Source organism: Mus musculus, chromosome 12, assembly GCF_000001635.26.
Source record: "Mus musculus strain C57BL/6J chromosome 12, GRCm38.p6 C57BL/6J".
Classification (NCBI taxonomy): domain Eukaryota; kingdom Metazoa; phylum Chordata; class Mammalia; order Rodentia; family Muridae; genus Mus; species Mus musculus.
Genome location: NC_000078.6, coordinates 44,268,104 through 44,284,213, shown reverse-complemented (window position 1 = coordinate 44,284,213; position 16,110 = coordinate 44,268,104). Strand labels below are relative to the sequence as shown.

The 16,110-nt window shown below is 40.1% G+C and overlaps 1 protein-coding gene across 2 annotated transcripts in view; it reads right to left on the bottom strand.

Moving 5' to 3' along the window:
* Pnpla8 (patatin-like phospholipase domain containing 8) overlaps positions 1-15,082 on the bottom strand; it is a 46,805-nt gene extending 31,723 nt beyond the window's left edge. Inside the window, exons 1-3 of one of the 2 annotated variants that reach the window (XM_006516174.4) lie at positions 14,913-15,082; positions 510-1,636; positions 272-421 (exon numbers count right to left, since the gene is read on the bottom strand). In XM_006516174.4, coding sequence (XP_006516237.1) covers positions 272-421; positions 510-1,547 — 1,188 coding nt within the window. In that variant the 5' untranslated portion in view covers positions 1,548-1,636; positions 14,913-15,082. The remainder of the gene's footprint in view (positions 1-271; positions 422-509; positions 1,637-14,912) is intronic. The other variant, NM_026164.2, reaches the window with a different exon arrangement.
* Positions 15,083-16,110: the final 1,028 nt, after the last annotated feature.

Below are 16,110 nucleotides of genomic sequence, written 5' to 3'. Positions count from 1 at the left end.
TAAGAATTTGACGATTCTGAGGCAATGGAACTGACATAAACGTATGCTCCACTTCAAAGTATAAATATTCATGCTCATAGCAGAATTTATGTCACAGCACAAAAGGAACTCATTAGCCTAATGTGTATGATAAAATAAGACAATTCCTGAATATATATTGTATGATTTAAAAGAACAAAAAATTTTAAATAAAAAAGGCTTTGCATTCCCCACTTTAATAGGCTTATTTAAATTTTTTTTCAAGACAAATATTAAATAAGTTAGAAATTACCTTGATAGCCACTCCTTTTCCTTCAGGAAATTCTAGAAGATGAAAAGTCAGTTCTTCAACCCTAGTAATACAGAGCTTTGGGTCGGCTGTTCTTCTTAAGGCCTGAACTAAGGCTCGAGTTCTGTTATCAATACTCACTCTTGCAATAATCTGTAAGGGGATATGAAACATGATTAGAAGATGGAGTTACTCTACAAATGGTTAACATTTCTTAAGCCCACACTGAAAGACAACTTGCCTTTTCTTGCTGAAGTAGCACACGCTTTTTCTCCTCTGCCTTCTTGTCTTTGTTAACAGCCTGCTCTGTTTTAGCAGACACTTCCTGTTCTTCGGGCGGACTCTTGGGATCAGACTTTAATTTGGGTACAAGTCCACCAATGTAACCACCGACTAAGGCTTGTACGCCTTCAGTGGGACGAGAAAGGAAGTTAGCAATACTTTGTTTTGCAGACACTGGGTGAGCCTCAGGCATCTGGGTCGGGCTGGAAAGTTTGTCTTTAACTTCTAGGGGAGATTCCGAGTCTGGCCTGTCTGCCACGGTGTCAGGGCCTGGAGAACTGGATTTCCTTTCTTCAAGGTCTGGCTTGTCCTGAAGCTGTTTATCTTCCTTTGTTTGAGACATTTTTCCCTTGCTTTTGAAATAGGAATTAATATGATTTGCTAAAACGGAGAATGACTCTCCAAATCTGGTGGTTATACCGTATGTGTAATGGAAAAGGCTGTGTTTACCTGAATCTTCTTCTTTATCTGCAAAGTAACTTTTCTGTTCTGCTAAAGAATTCTTTCCTGCTGATTTATCACTATAGTTTTTCAGAGACTCGACGGCTTGCTTAACATTTTTTTGTTTTAACCATCCCTTATCTGATACTTTTCTTAATATTCGAGAACTTGGCTTAAATTGAGCTAACCGTGTAACCATTTCATTTTGACTGCCAAAAATAGCCTTTGAAACTGAATTCAAAGTACTTTTAATACGGGACATATGAATGCTCACTTTTGTAAGTCCCTTGGGAGCAGAAGTGCTAAGTCTCACAATTCCAAAGTGTAAGCCATGGTTGCTTGGAGAGTGCCAGTGTTTGCTGCAATGTGCTTCACTTCTATTCCATTTACAGCTTTTCTTACTTGTGTGAAACTCTCTGTGCACATTGACATGGTTCATGCGCCAATACTGTTTAGAACACACAAAATGCAATTGTTTGCTTCTCTGTTTCCCACAAAGACTTCTTGCATTATTAAGGAAGTAAATATATATATCTAGAGTCAAATTAATAGACATAACTTAAAAATCATTTATTTTCTATGTGACATTCTCTCATTCCATTCCTGAATGCTTCATTTAGGAAATTCCATAATTCATGGTCTTACCTGAAATAGTTAAAAAAAAAATTAATTAGCATTCAAGTTAAAAATTAAAGTTGAGTTAATATATATGACTTTGTACCACAGCAATAAACCATCTCAAAGAAAGATGGAATAAAGCTAGAGAGATGGTTCAGCAGTAAAGAGAGTACTTCTTGCTCTTGTTAGAAGACTGGGTTCAGCTCCCAGTTCCAGGGGGTCAGGTACCCTTTCCAAGTCTCCAAGGGCACTGCACAAATATGGTACACAGATATATATGCAGGGAAAACACTCAAACACATAAAAAAATCAATACATGAAAATTTTAAAAGATACACTACTGTATCTCCAAAATGCTGATGAGATTTCATTTTTAAAGTAAGGAGGAATAAATAAGCGTTCACTGCAGATGTCAGTGAGAAGCTGGAAGTAGGATGTTTAGGAGAAGAATTCAGAGACATCTCCTACTAGGTTTTTCTAATTATACAGTTTCTCTTTTTATTATTCAATTATTCACTAGTTTAAGACATCAGATTTTTAGTACTCTGAAGGCAAGGGTCAGGCCTTTATTTAATCTGTTGTGTATCTTTATAGACTGCTCAGTCCACAGTGAACATGGTATGACGTGTTGGGGGCTATACACGGGTTACTAAAGAACTTCCAGCTTAAAGCAAGAAATGGCCATGTCAAGACTACCTCCCATAATCTAGTAATAACTGCTCATTAAAGAGGCTTCCTAAGTTCCCCTATCTAGTAAATGGCTCATTAAATCAAGGTAATGGGTGGTGAAAACCCAGTGGCTAATGTGATTGCTGTGCAAACATTAAGACCCAAGTTATACATGTAAGCTAACCACGCCCATGGAGGTGGGGCAGAGACGGGAGAACTCCAGGTGCTCACTGCTCCCTGTCTACCCAGTGCTAAGCCAGTGGTTAGGTGAGAGACCTGTTTCAAAAAACAACAGTGACAAAAGAAGACATTCGATGCTGACTTTTAGCCTATACACACATACACACCAGATTAGACTGTGTGTGGCAGCTTGCAAGTGGTTCATCACTATAATAGAGAAAAACATATCTAAGAAGGAATAACCTCAAATAAACAAGAAAGATAAAGTAGGCCATTCATTGAAAAATAAAATAGTACATTGATAAGAAATATTTATAAGTCAAGAAAGATCAATTAAAACATATTTTGACCAGGTTTGGTGGCACATGCCTGCAACCTCAACTCTCAGAAGGCTTAGGCAGGAAAATCACAAATTCAAGACTAGTATGAACTTCATGGTTATAGGCAGCCTGGAATACAGGGTGAGACCCACTGAACAACAACAACAAAGCCTAAGCAGGTATTTTATCCTTTTAACTAGCTAAAAATGTGGACTACAGAAATACCTCAAACATATCTCACAAAGTATATGCAAGGACAAAGAATTAATTTCTACTACTAAGCATAGGTGGTAGTAACTGGGAAAAGTGTGAGTGCTATCCACTGTTACTAATGGGTTAGGAAATTAATGCATTTGTTCCTTTGAATAACTGAGGGACCCAGCAAATTACTGCTCTCTCCTGGGAGGAAGAGAATGAGTAAAGTGGTGCAGGTTAGAAAGGAGACTTGCTGTTGTGACCAGTGATGGCAAGCGGGGCCTAGAACATTAGTATATTCATTAGAAAATATGAAGGCATTTTATATTACTAGTTTCCCAGCCTTAGTCAGAGAAGCTTCTCTTTGCCATGAGCAGTGCAGAGAACAGTTCAATGAACAAAGGTACTGAGAATGTGACGGCTTGAGTCAACAAGACTTTTGTTCTACCTATAGTCTTAGGGATCATCACAGAGAGCAAGAAAGAGTTTTGTTCCTAACAGTAGGGAAAGGACTGGAGAATGCTGCCTTTTGTACAGAGTGCAGCCAACAGTCATGGCCTGACTGACAAGATTAAATTTATCAATAGTCAATCACAGACAAGGGAGGGACTTACAGGGCTCTGCCCATCCCTGCTGAACTACTGGCTACTTATGGATTGGAGGGAAGCAGGTTTTTTGATTTTTTTTTTAACTTTTTTTAAAAAATTTAATTTGTAATTTATAATTTTAATTAATTTGTAGTTCATTTTTCACACTCCATATTCCATTCCACGGCCCTCCCCTCCCACCCTCTAACTGCTCTACATCCCATGCCTCCTCCCCACCACACCCCATCTCCTCATGGATGCCCCTACCCTCCACCCCTTCTGACCTCTAAACTCCCTCGGGCTGCAAGTCTCTTGAGGGTTAGGTGAGTCATCTTCTCTGAATGAACACAGACCTGGAAGTCCTCTACTGTATGAGTGTTAGGGGCCTCATATCAGCTGGTATATGCTGTCTGTTTGGTGGTCCAGTGTTTGAAAGATCTTGGGGGGTCCAGATTAATTAAGACTGCTGGTCCTCCTATAGGATCACCCTTCTCCTCAGCTTCTTTCAGCCTTCCCTAATGAGTACAGATATCTGCATCTGACTTTTTCAGCTGCTTATTTGGTCTTTCGGAGAGTGGGAAGCAGTTCTTATCTTCAGTTGTGTACATACTGAGAAGCCCATCAGGTTCCAATGACAGGTCTAAATCCATGAACTTACTAGGTTTCTCTAAAGCGGTGTGTGTGTGTGTGTGTGTGTGTGTGTGTGTGTGTGTGTGCGCGCGGGTGGTATAACAAGAATGGGAGGCAGTTTAGGGAGAGAGTGTGTAGTTACAATAATCAGAATATACTTTATACACAAATGACATTGTCAAAAATACAAATAATAAGTTATTTTTAAAAACCCCGAATGTAATATAGATTGTCTTAATGCTTAATAATAATAGTAACAATAATAATCAACACTAAGAAACTGGGACTGAAACTCAGGTGATAAAATGATTGCCTAACATGAATAAAGTCCCAAGTTCAATCCCTAGCACTGTAAAAACTGGACACAACAGTGCATATCTGTAACCCCAGTCCTCAAGAGATGAAAGCATGAAGATCAGAAATTTTCAGTCATCCTTAGCTACACAAGGAGTTCAGGGAAACCAGAACTACATAAAACCAAGTCTCTAAAACAGAGGTTCTCCACCTGTTTTAACAAAAGACCACTGCAAAACATAGATATTTACATTATAATTCCTAACAGTTGCAAAATTACAGTTATGAAGTAGCAACAAAATAATTTTATGGAGTCTGGAGAAGTGGTCAAGGACAGACACTAGCTGTTCTTCCAGAGGACCCAGGTTCAATTCCCAGCACCTTCATGGCAGCGTATTACTACCTGTAACTCCAGTTTCAGAGGATCTGACACATTTTCAATTATTACTGGGACCTCAAAGAAGGTGGACGGATCAATTCATATAAGCAAATGAAAATGAAAACTCAATTTACCATAACATATAGAATATAGCATAGTCAGTTTAAAGAGTTAAGTACATACCTATGAATGCCCACATTCAGAAATCAGAACAATAACAAATAACTCAGAAATATACCTCAAGATCTTAGAAAAACAAGATGCCAACAGGAAAATTACTGGGAAAAATATTAAGAGCAGAACTGAAATCAACAAAATAGCAACAAAAAGAACAAAAAGATCAATGAACTAAGAACTGATTCATTGAAAAGAAAACAGAGCTGATAAGGACTCAGGCAAAGTAACCAACAGACAAAGAATGAGGGTTACTAAAACCAGAGGCAAAAATACTTCCCATGTAATAGCCCTATTACAACAAACCCACTAAAATCCAGAAGATTATAAACTATTATTTTTAAAAATCATATTGCAGAAGTGGGAGTGGGTGGGTAAGGAGGTGGGGGGGGAGGGTATGGGGACTTTTGGAATAGCATCTGAAATGTAAATGAAGAAAACACCTAATTTAAAAAATCATATTGCAATCAATAAGAAAATCTAAAAGAAATGGATAAATTTCTAGATGGCTTACAAAAACTGAATCAAGAGAATACCAGGAAAAAAAAAAGAAGAAGAAAAACCTAAACAGGTCAATAAGAAACAATGGGAATAAAGCTGGATTAAAATTTTTCCCAAACAAGAAAAGCTCAGGACTGGACAGGTTCATGGTCAAATCTACCATACCAACACAAGCTCTATCAAAACAGCATATAAAATAGAAAAGGAAGGAACTTCCAAAATCATTCTACAAAGCCAGTAGAAACTTGATACCACAACCAAATCTGGACAAAACAAAAAGTAAAACTATAGACCAATATTCTTGGCAAATATAGATGCAAAACACTTTAGTAAAATCCCATGAAGCAACTTAAGCAATACATTAAACAGATCATAAATCCGATCATGCTGGCTTCACTGAAGTGAAGGATGCAAGGATGGCTCAACATAGACAATTCAGTAAATGTAATATAGCATAAAAATAAACTCTGGAACAATTCATGTAACCACCATACACACACAAGTCAGCCTTTGACAAAATTCAATGTCCTTTCATTAGAAAAGTCTTGACGTAACTAACTATGGAAGGATTAAACCGCAATATAATACAGTTTATACAACACAATGTATAGCCAACATCATATTGAATAGGGAACACTAAAAGCATCCCTTTAGAATTTGCAATCAGAGGAGATCTACCTTTACCTCTCTTATTCAGTGTGTTATCTGAAATCTTAGCACAATGATGTAAAAATAAGAAATAGGAAAATGAAAAGTCAAATTACTTTTTTTGTATATGACATGATCTTATACTTAGATTACCTTAAAACTCATCACCAGAAAACTCTTAGATCTGATAAGATAAATTCAACAAAGTACTGGAATACCAAATGATCCTACAAAGACCAAGAGCTTGCCTGCCTCCACTCTCCTTCACCTTACCTTCCTCTATTCTTCAGTCTTCCACCTGCCCTTTCTCTTAGTACTGGATATTGAACCTAGAGTTTCTTGCATACTAAGCAAGCTCTTTACCACTGAGATTTATGTTCAAGCTGCTTTTTATTTTACTTTGATAGGTTCTCATTAAATTCTACAGGGTGACCTTGAACCCACTCTGTAGTAATGCTAAGCTTAGGCATCTAAGTCTCTCAGCTTCCTTGATTAAAGTTTATAAACTTTTATCACTAATTAGTAGCTTTTCTATGCACCAATAATGAACTTGCTAAGAAAAAAAAGGAAATTAATTCCATTCACAATAGCCACCAACTACAAATAAAATACCTAGAAGTAAAACAATGCATATAATAGACCTCTACCATGAAAAAGATAAAATACTGAAGAAAAAAAGAAATTAAAATACTGTTAAGGTAGGACCTCCCATAGTCATAAAGTAGCAGAATCAATAACTAAAATGCCCATATTACTAAAAGCCATATATATATATATATATATATATATATATATATATTCAATGCATCCCCACCAATGATATTCTTTATGGAAGTAGAAAAATAATCCTAAAATTCAAAATAGTAATCGTGGGCCAAATTAATTCTGGGCAAAGGAACAATACTGGAGACATAACAGTATTTGCTTCTAAGATGGACTCTAGAGCTGTAACAAAAACATAGTATTAGCATAAAACAGACTTAAGAATAGATGGAACAGGACAGAGGGTCAAGAAATAAACTCTGATTCTTGAGTAAGGGGCCAAAAATACATGTTGAAAGACAACCTCTGTAGCAAACACTGCTAGAAAAAGGGGATATAAGGGGATGAAATGGCTCAGTGAGCAAAGGCACTTGCTACCAACCATAATAACACGAGTTCAATACCGTGGTCTCACGTGGTAAAAGGGAAGAATGGACTCCAACTAACTCTCTGTTGACCACCACATGTATACCAACCCTCCCACACAAACAAGTAAGTAAATGTATTTTAAAGTCTGGATATACATATATGCAAACTTGTGGAGCTAGAGATGACTCAGCAATTAGAGCAATGGTTGTTTTTCCAGAGGACCCGGGTTCAATTCCCAGTACCCACATGGCAGCTCACAACTGTCTGTACCCCAGTTTCAGGGTTTAGCATCCTCACACAGACATACATGCAGACAAAACATCCATGCCCATAAAAAAAAAATTCTTAAAAAAAAAAAAAAAAGAAGCTTGAAACATAAAAACTCAAAATAGAATCGTAGAATCAAAGCCCTTAACGTACTGAAAACTGGAAATCACTGAAAGAAAATAGAGGTAGTCTCTTCAAAAACCAGAGTTAGAAGCTGCCTTCACTTTCCAGGGTTTTCTGTTCTGCTTTTCTTATTTACAATACCCAAGTTATGGAAAGCAGCCCAGGTACAATGTAGTATACAGACACACAATGGAGTATTATTCATCCATAAAGCAAAACAGAATAAGGTCATCTGATGGAAATACATGGAACTGGTTGATGCCATGTTAGGCAAAATAACCCAGTCCCAGAAAAGTATCACAGGTTTTCTCTCATGGTCAAATCTGGGTGGTGAGAGTACCGTGCCATAAAAGTAAAAGGGAAACTATTACAGAAAAGACAGGGGACCAGGACAAGGGGGGTTAGGGGAAGCTAGAGGATCCTAAGACAAGAGCCATGGGGGAAGGGTGGTGGTGGTGGTGGTGGTGGTGGTGAAGGGTTATATAAACACATAAGAATGTCACAATAAAAATCCCAACTTTACATGATTAATATGGACTAAAAAAATTGGCTCAATGTTCATTTGCCGGTTAAGTGAATAGTGAGGATACTAGGGAAAGGAGGAAAGAACTAGGGTTACTCTGTTATTGTATGTTACTCATGTTACCACACGGTGTTATTTCAAACTGCATTTAGATTAGCTATTGTACATTGCAAACTCTAAGAGCAACTATAATTGTTTTCCCTTAACATACGGCTGAGGGCTGGTGAGATGGCTGAGTAGATGAAAGCACTCACTGCGTCTGAGTCCCCAGAACCTATGTGGTGGAAGGAGAGAACTGACTCACAAAGCTGTCCTCTGACCTCCATGTGCTATTGCATGCACACACACACAATAAATAAATGTAGACTTTTAAGTCTAGGATAAAATGCTAGGAAAGAAAAACAATGGAATCATCTCAAATGCTTGGTTAAAACAGTAAAACTGTGTGGGGCGTGGTGGCGCACGCCTTTAATCCCAGCACTCGGGAGGCAGAGGCGGATTTCTGAGTTCGAGGCCAGCCTGGGCTACAAAGTGAGTTCCAGGATAGCCTGGGCTATACAGAGAAACCCTGTCTCGAAAAAGAAAAGAAAAAAACAAACAAACAAAAAAATGCAAATTAAAAAGAAACTCACATGTAAAGACGAGGAGAGAATTCTAAGTAATGTTCATACACACACGCGCACACGCTGTGCTGGCTGCTTCTGTGTGTTGACACAGAGAAAGGAGCTTCAGCTGGGGAAATGCCTCCCTGAGATCCAGCTGTGGGACATTTTCTTAGCTGGTGATTAAGGCCCATTGTGGGTGGTGCCATCTCTGGGCTGGTAGTCTTGGGTTCTGTAAGAGAGCAAGCTGAGCAAGCCAGGGGAAGCAAGCCAGTAACATCCCTCCATGGCCTTGCATCAGCTCCTGCTTCCTGACCTGTTTGAGTTCCAGTCCTGACCTTCTTTGGTAATGAACAGCAATGTAAAAGTGTAAGCCGAATAAACCCTTTTCCTCCCCAACTTACTTCTTGGTCATGATGTTTTGTACAGGAATAGAAACCCTGACTAAGTCACACACACACACACACACTCAAAAAGCATACAACAAGCAGTTTTACTCAGGATGTAGCTTATATAAGGGAGCAGCAGAGAATTATGCTGAGAAAATCAAAACAACCGTTTTGCAAACTCTATGCAAAGGGAGGAAAAGTCTGAACTAAAATCATATTTTAATACATTCACCTGTATAGAGGAAGGACACAAAGGACACAAGCCTGCCTGCCTTCTTGGCCCGCTCTTCTGTGTTTCTCAGGACTTGCAGTGAATGTAATTATGTGTAGTTAGCATAAAACTGGCAACTTCCACCACACCTGATAAAATACCTGTAGATAAGAAGTCATGCTGTGGACTGGGAATGTAGTTCTACTGGCAGAATACTTACTTACCTAGCAAGCAGAAAGCCCTGGGTTCCATCTACATAAACCAGCATAAACAGAAGCCATGCTTAAGATCAGTATCTACTGTCTAATTACCATCACAGCACTGCTGTCCTATGTAAACAAATTCTAGTAGGAGCTAGTTAATTATGTGGAATTCCAGAAAAGACAACTAAATCTCCAAGGCAAAGTCACCAATGTTAGGCAATGGACAACCACCACTGAACATTAACTCAGAAAGATTACAAAACAAGCCATGTAATGAACTATCACCTAAAGAGAAGATCTGCACAAACAGCCAATAGGAAAATGTGCAACCAAGCTTTAGAAATAGCATAAAATGAAGTAAGGCCAGGCGGTGGTGGTGCACGCCTTTGGTCCCAGAACTTGGGCGGCAGAGGCAGGTGGATTTCTGAGTTCGAGGCCAGCCTGGTCTACAAAGTGAGTTCCAGGAGAGCCAGGACTATACAGAGAAACCCTGTCTCGAAAAACAAAAACAAAAAAACAAAACAAAACAAAAAAAAAGCTAAAATGTCCAAAGTTAACAGGAAGAATGAAAATACTAGAGGCAAAAAGAAAAACTAAGAATAAAGAGTAAAGAAGACTTCTAAAATGTTAAAAATTAATACTCCTGACTACACACTAGCTCTGAAATATACCTATAACCTACTGATAAGGATTAAGAGAAGTTTGGGAATGATGATATCCTAAATAGTGGAGAAAAAAAAAGCCTTCCGGCCAGGCAGTAATAACACACGCCTTTAATCCCAGCACTTGGGCGGCAGAGGCAGGTGGATTTCTGAGTTCAAGGCCAGCCTGGTCTACAGAGTGAGTTTCAGGACAGCCAGGGCTACACAGAGGAACCCTGTCTCAAAAAATCAAACACAAAAAGCAAAAACAAAAAATAAAAGCCTTCTATGGCAGATTGAAGGGAAACACCTTGCATGGGATAAAAAGGGAACTAGACAGTAACCTTACTCAACTTCAGACAGTCTAGACAAATTAGCAAAAAGATACATATTAGTTAGTTAGTGATCACAATAGTGCCTTTACGACTTTAATAGAATTAAAGTCGTAAAGGAAGGGCACAATTAGATGGGACAATCAGAAGAACTGAAACTTTGGCATTCTAGGGGCTCTTTGAGAGAAGTGAGGAAATGAAGTCTTCCGAGAATCTTAAGAAAATTCTAGACAGAAGAAAAAGCAAGCAACACTTTGGTGATAGAATGGGCTTTTTATACTCAAGTTGGTTGAAAGCATAGAAGATTCACTATGATCAGTCCAAGACTAAGGAAGAAAAGAAAGCAATGCAAGTCTAGACTATGCTTATACAGTCTGCATTGGTTCTTTCCAAAAAGACACAATCATCTAAGGCCAGTGATCTTGCTCAGCGGGTAAAGGCAATTGCCATGCAAACTGGTCAGGTTCAATCCCAGAAACTCATAGTGGAAAGAACCAATCCCTGAGACATCTTCACACTCACATTCATTCATTCACTCACACACACACACCCACACACACCCACACACACACACACACACACATATTCTCTCGCTCTCTCTGTCTCTCTCTCTCTCTCTCACACACACACACACACACACTAAACATAAAATGCGTTTAAAAGTTTAAAAAAAATAATCAATTACATATACCTATCAATTTGGCATCAATAAACAGAATATAAAGCCCCCAAAATGGAGAACATTACAGAAAAACAATTTTGTAAACAAAATGAGAGATTCTAATTATAGGTACCAGAAACCACAACTATCAAGCAACAATTACTTAACACAGAAATGAGCAAAAAGCTTTCCTGCTACTAAACAAATGTCAGGTACCCAAGGAGCTGAAGGGGTCTACAACCCTATAGGTGGAACAACAATATGAACTAACCAGTACCCCCAGAGCTCGTGTCTCTAGCTGCATTATGTACCAGAAGATGGCCTAGTTGGCCATCACTGGGAAGAGAGGCCCCTTGGTGTTGCAAACTTTATATGCCCCAGTACAGGGGAACGCCAGGGCCAAGAAGCGGGAGTGGGTGGGTAGGGGAGCAGGGCGGACGGAGTGTATAGGGAACTTTCGGGATAGCATTTGAAATCTATTTAAAGAAAATATCTAATAAAAAATAAATTAATTGATTAAAAAAAGGAGCAGTCCTCAATATTTGGTACATAAATGTCATGAAGTCCAGGTTATCTTGTATCTGCAAGGAACTTGTCAGCATTCAGAAATGTCCTGGATATCATGTATCCACATTGGAATTAGTCTGGCATATCATGTATCAACATGGAAAGCAATTGTTCCTTTATTTTCCTGCATAAGAAGCTGTTGTGTCTTGATGTGCAATGATGGGGTGATACCCAAAGGGCCTCCTCCTCTCTCCGAAAAGAAGGGGAGAGGGAGGTGGGAGAAGAGACTTGTGAGGGAGGACCAGGAGGAAGGGGTGCAGTGTTCAGGATATAAAATGAATAAATAACTCAACAAAGAAAGAAAGAGAGAGAGAGAGAGAGAGAGAGAGAGAGAGAGGGAGGATAGCTCAACTGGTAAAGGTGCTTACTATCAAACCTGATGACCTGAGTTCAATCCCCAGTACCTACTGGATGGAAAGAGAAAACGAATTCCAAGTTGTCCACTGACCTCTACACATGCACCTTAGCTTGTGCACTCCCACACACATACAAATCAATAGTAATAATAATATCTAAAAAAGAAAGAAAAGAAAAAGAAAGTGCACTGAAAATGTTTTGAGGGGAAAGTCAACCACAACAAAAGTTACAGCAAAAGTAGGAAAAAGGCCGGGCGTGGTGGCGCACGCCTTTAATCCCAGCACTCGGGAGGCAGAGGCAGGCGGATTTCTGAGTTCGAGGCCAGCCTGGTCTACAAAGTGAGTTCCAGGACAGCCAGGGCTATACAGAGAAACCCTGTCTCGAAAAACCAAAAAAAAAAAAAAAAAAAAAAAAAAAAAAAAAAAAAAAAAAAAAAAAAGTAGGAAAAAGAATGAAAAGGTGAAGAGTGCTGTGACCTGGGGACAGAGCTAGAAGGAGGAGGGCTATGTATCAGCACAGTGCAGGTGTTAAGCAGAAAGGGAGACTTAGTTCTACTCTAGGGCAAGGAATGGAATTTTATCTAACAGACATTGTGAGATGAAGGGAAATGCTAGGTGTAGAATGAATATACAGAGTATGTCATTTGACAACTGCAATAATGCAGCCAAACAGGCAACAAGGGTCTGAATACAGTAACAGTGTAAGAACGTAGAAGTGAGCTCTACTGTGAACCACATTTTGAAGAGACAAAAAAAGTTACAAAAGAAAGTGATAGTTCAGTGGTTAAGAGTGTGTACTCTTCTTCCAGAAGCCTGGAGCTTGGATCCCAGAACCCAGATTAGGCTCCTTTCAGCTGCCAGCTCACAACTGTCTGCACTTCCCAGGAGATCTGACATCTTCTTTCTGTTTCTGCAGGCACTTGCACTCATGACTTCATTAACTATAAACACACACATACATCTACACATATTAAAGACAAAAATAATTAAAAAAAAAAAACAGGACTTGTTAAGGAGAAGTTGTCAAGAAAACTCTTAAGTTTTCAAATCAGACATGGAGTGAAAATGCCACTTGTGAATATGAAAGACCTGGAAAGGGGTCAGCTTAACATAGAAGAAACTATATTTTCTTCCATATTTACAGAATGCAGTAATGACAGGGCACTGAAATAGAAATAGAGAGACTACATTTATGTATGACAAAATGCAACACAATAACAACTGGACCCTCAAGGCCAAATGAGATGGCCTGCAGTATTTGGATACCCAGGACTTAACAAAAATAAGCTTCTTTCTTTTTTAAAATGCTCAGCTACAAATAAATGCACCCTATAATTTCCTTGACATTTCAGGATATTTATGTATGACTTTGGTTTCAAAAAGTTAAATTTGTTTTGAGGAGAACAATGTGGATAGAACTTTGAGTGGTACCCAAAGTTAGGAACAGGAAGAAAAGCACTCAAGCAAACCAGGAAGCACTGAAGGAAAGGATCCTCTTAAAAGCAAAGGATAGTAAACCGAATAAAATACAAGCGATTGGGAGTGAGTTGGAACTGGAGGTGAAACAAGAGTCTAGCTCTGACCTTTGCACAAACGTTATGTGCCCCAAATAAAGTAACAAATCCCATCTTTACTGGCTGAAAAAAACAACTTCAAGTACAGACTGTTCTTGTATCAATTCTGCATGGGAAAGTATGGATGTATTAATATAGACTAGTGCAGCTGACCTTTTCACTAATCTGACATCATTATGAAGAGGGCCACTGTTACCAAGATTTTAAAATTAGATGGAGAAATACAAAACAAGATAGAGAATAGAACAATTAGCAAAAACTATGAAGCGAGGTCTTTATATTGGAGATTCATCTAATATGCATACCGAATTTCACAAAATAGCTATATGGAATTTGGTACAACTGACTGCTTCACTAAAACATAAGCTTTTCAATTCACTCTTATGTACTTTTATAATAATCCTCACTTTTTAAAAACATTCTTCCCATTTCCTTGTGGTAATGAACCGCCTTGAGAACCTGAAATATATTTTTGACAATCAGGAATTCGGTCCATAATACAACTTGGAAATGAAAATGGTAATTTTAAATGCATTCTAGGATAGCCGCTTATGTCACATCTATCTCCTAAGATATTCCTTGAAGGTCACTTTTCTTTAAAGTTATTGCTGTAATGGGCGTGAAAACTGGTCGTACCACCCCCCGCCCCGCCCCCAGCATCATGACAGAAATGACAGTGACAAGAGGCTCTGCAACCTGCTGACTCATACAGTTTTTTTCATCTTTTAAAAGGGACGCGCATCTGGTTCTGCTTAAGCAACAGCGCACTGGGATAGGACGGGAAGAAAAAGCAAATCGCTGAGAAGTAAAAATATCCAGCCACCAAAACACAAAGCACACGCTGCCCAGTCAAGGTCGAGGTAGATCAGAGAAAACGTCGCGTCTCCAGTGATCTGCCAGAGAACAGCCCATTCAGGACCCGGCGTGCCACTGCAGAGAGGGGCTGGGCGGGACCACCGGCGGGGGCGGGGCGCAACCAACCAAAACACCCGGCGGCCACGCCCGCGGCATCGGGGCGTCGGGGCCAAGCGCCCGCCAGGACCCCGAGGCCTGCGTATCGGGCCTCCGAAACGCCCGCGGGAGAGCCCGGCGAAGCGCCCACGCCACGGAGGCCACCTGCCACCCCGCCGCCTTCCGGCCACTCACCGGGACGCAGGCAGTAGTCACGGGCGCCGCGGCCGCCACTCGCCTCCCGCCAGCTCTGAGGTCCGCATCGGCCCGCCCGGCCTGCTCGCAGCTGCGGCGCCCGGACCCCAAACACTGGCGTGACCAGCACCACCCACCGCTACGCCCCGCCCCCAGCGGAAGTGACGCAAGCTCTAGGGCCTGTTTTTCTGCCTTCTGCCCTCCTAAGCCTACGTAATAGGGCGTGGCTGTGGAGAGAGGGAGGGGCGGGGAGTTTGTTGGAGCTGAGTGCTTGGGAGAGGCACCGCTTCGGAAGGGGCAAGTGCTACTTTTATGATCTGTTGTGACGGTTAGGCGGAGATCAATGGCTTTTAATCTCAGCGCTGTCTCAGAGTAGAGTGCCTGGTTGCTTGCTTGCGGGTTACCAATAGTTCAGAAATAAGTTCAGCTGGGCTGAGCGTGCCAGAAGACTCTGCGCGCGCTGTGTTGCCTAGGTTCCAGGGAACCGCTTTAACCGCAGCCTGGATGTGAGCAGCCTGGCTGGACCCTGTGATCCTGCTGTGGTGATACCTCCTCTTTGTTTCTAGAACAGCTACGGGGTCTGTCAACTTAAAAGCTCTTTGTCATATACCATCTTGTGGGAGTTAGCGTGTACTACCCCTTTGATGGTCTTGTAATCAACACGTTGAAATTTTTGTATACCAGGGAGGCAAACTACAACCCGCCACAGGTCTAGTGCTATCTAGTTAACTAGACCATCAGATTAGGACCTCAGTGTTCACCTTCAAGAGTAGCAGAGGGCCAGCCCTTAAAATGAAAATGATTGTAAAGCCCTTTAGGAAGGGCATTACATGTGCTGCCAGATTCACTGACAGTTTTTAATTAAGGGGCTTTGGATTACAGAGGTTAAACATTACAAAGGTAAAAAATGTAGTAGGCCTATAAACTCGAGGCGAGAGCAGGCTACATGAGGAGACCTTGACGTTTCTTTCCCCTAAAAATTAAAGAAAAAAAAGAAAAAAGAGTAAATGAGCATACTAGGCATTTGGTTAACACATGATATTGGGTTGTGTCTACCATACTGTCTGGTAAACCCTAGCAGTGTATTAGCTGTTAAATAGCCTCACAACAGCTCAAATATGTACTCCAAAAATTAAGAAAGGCTTGGAAATAACTTTAGCTCTTGATTTTTTTATTATTAATTTACTAATATTAAAAT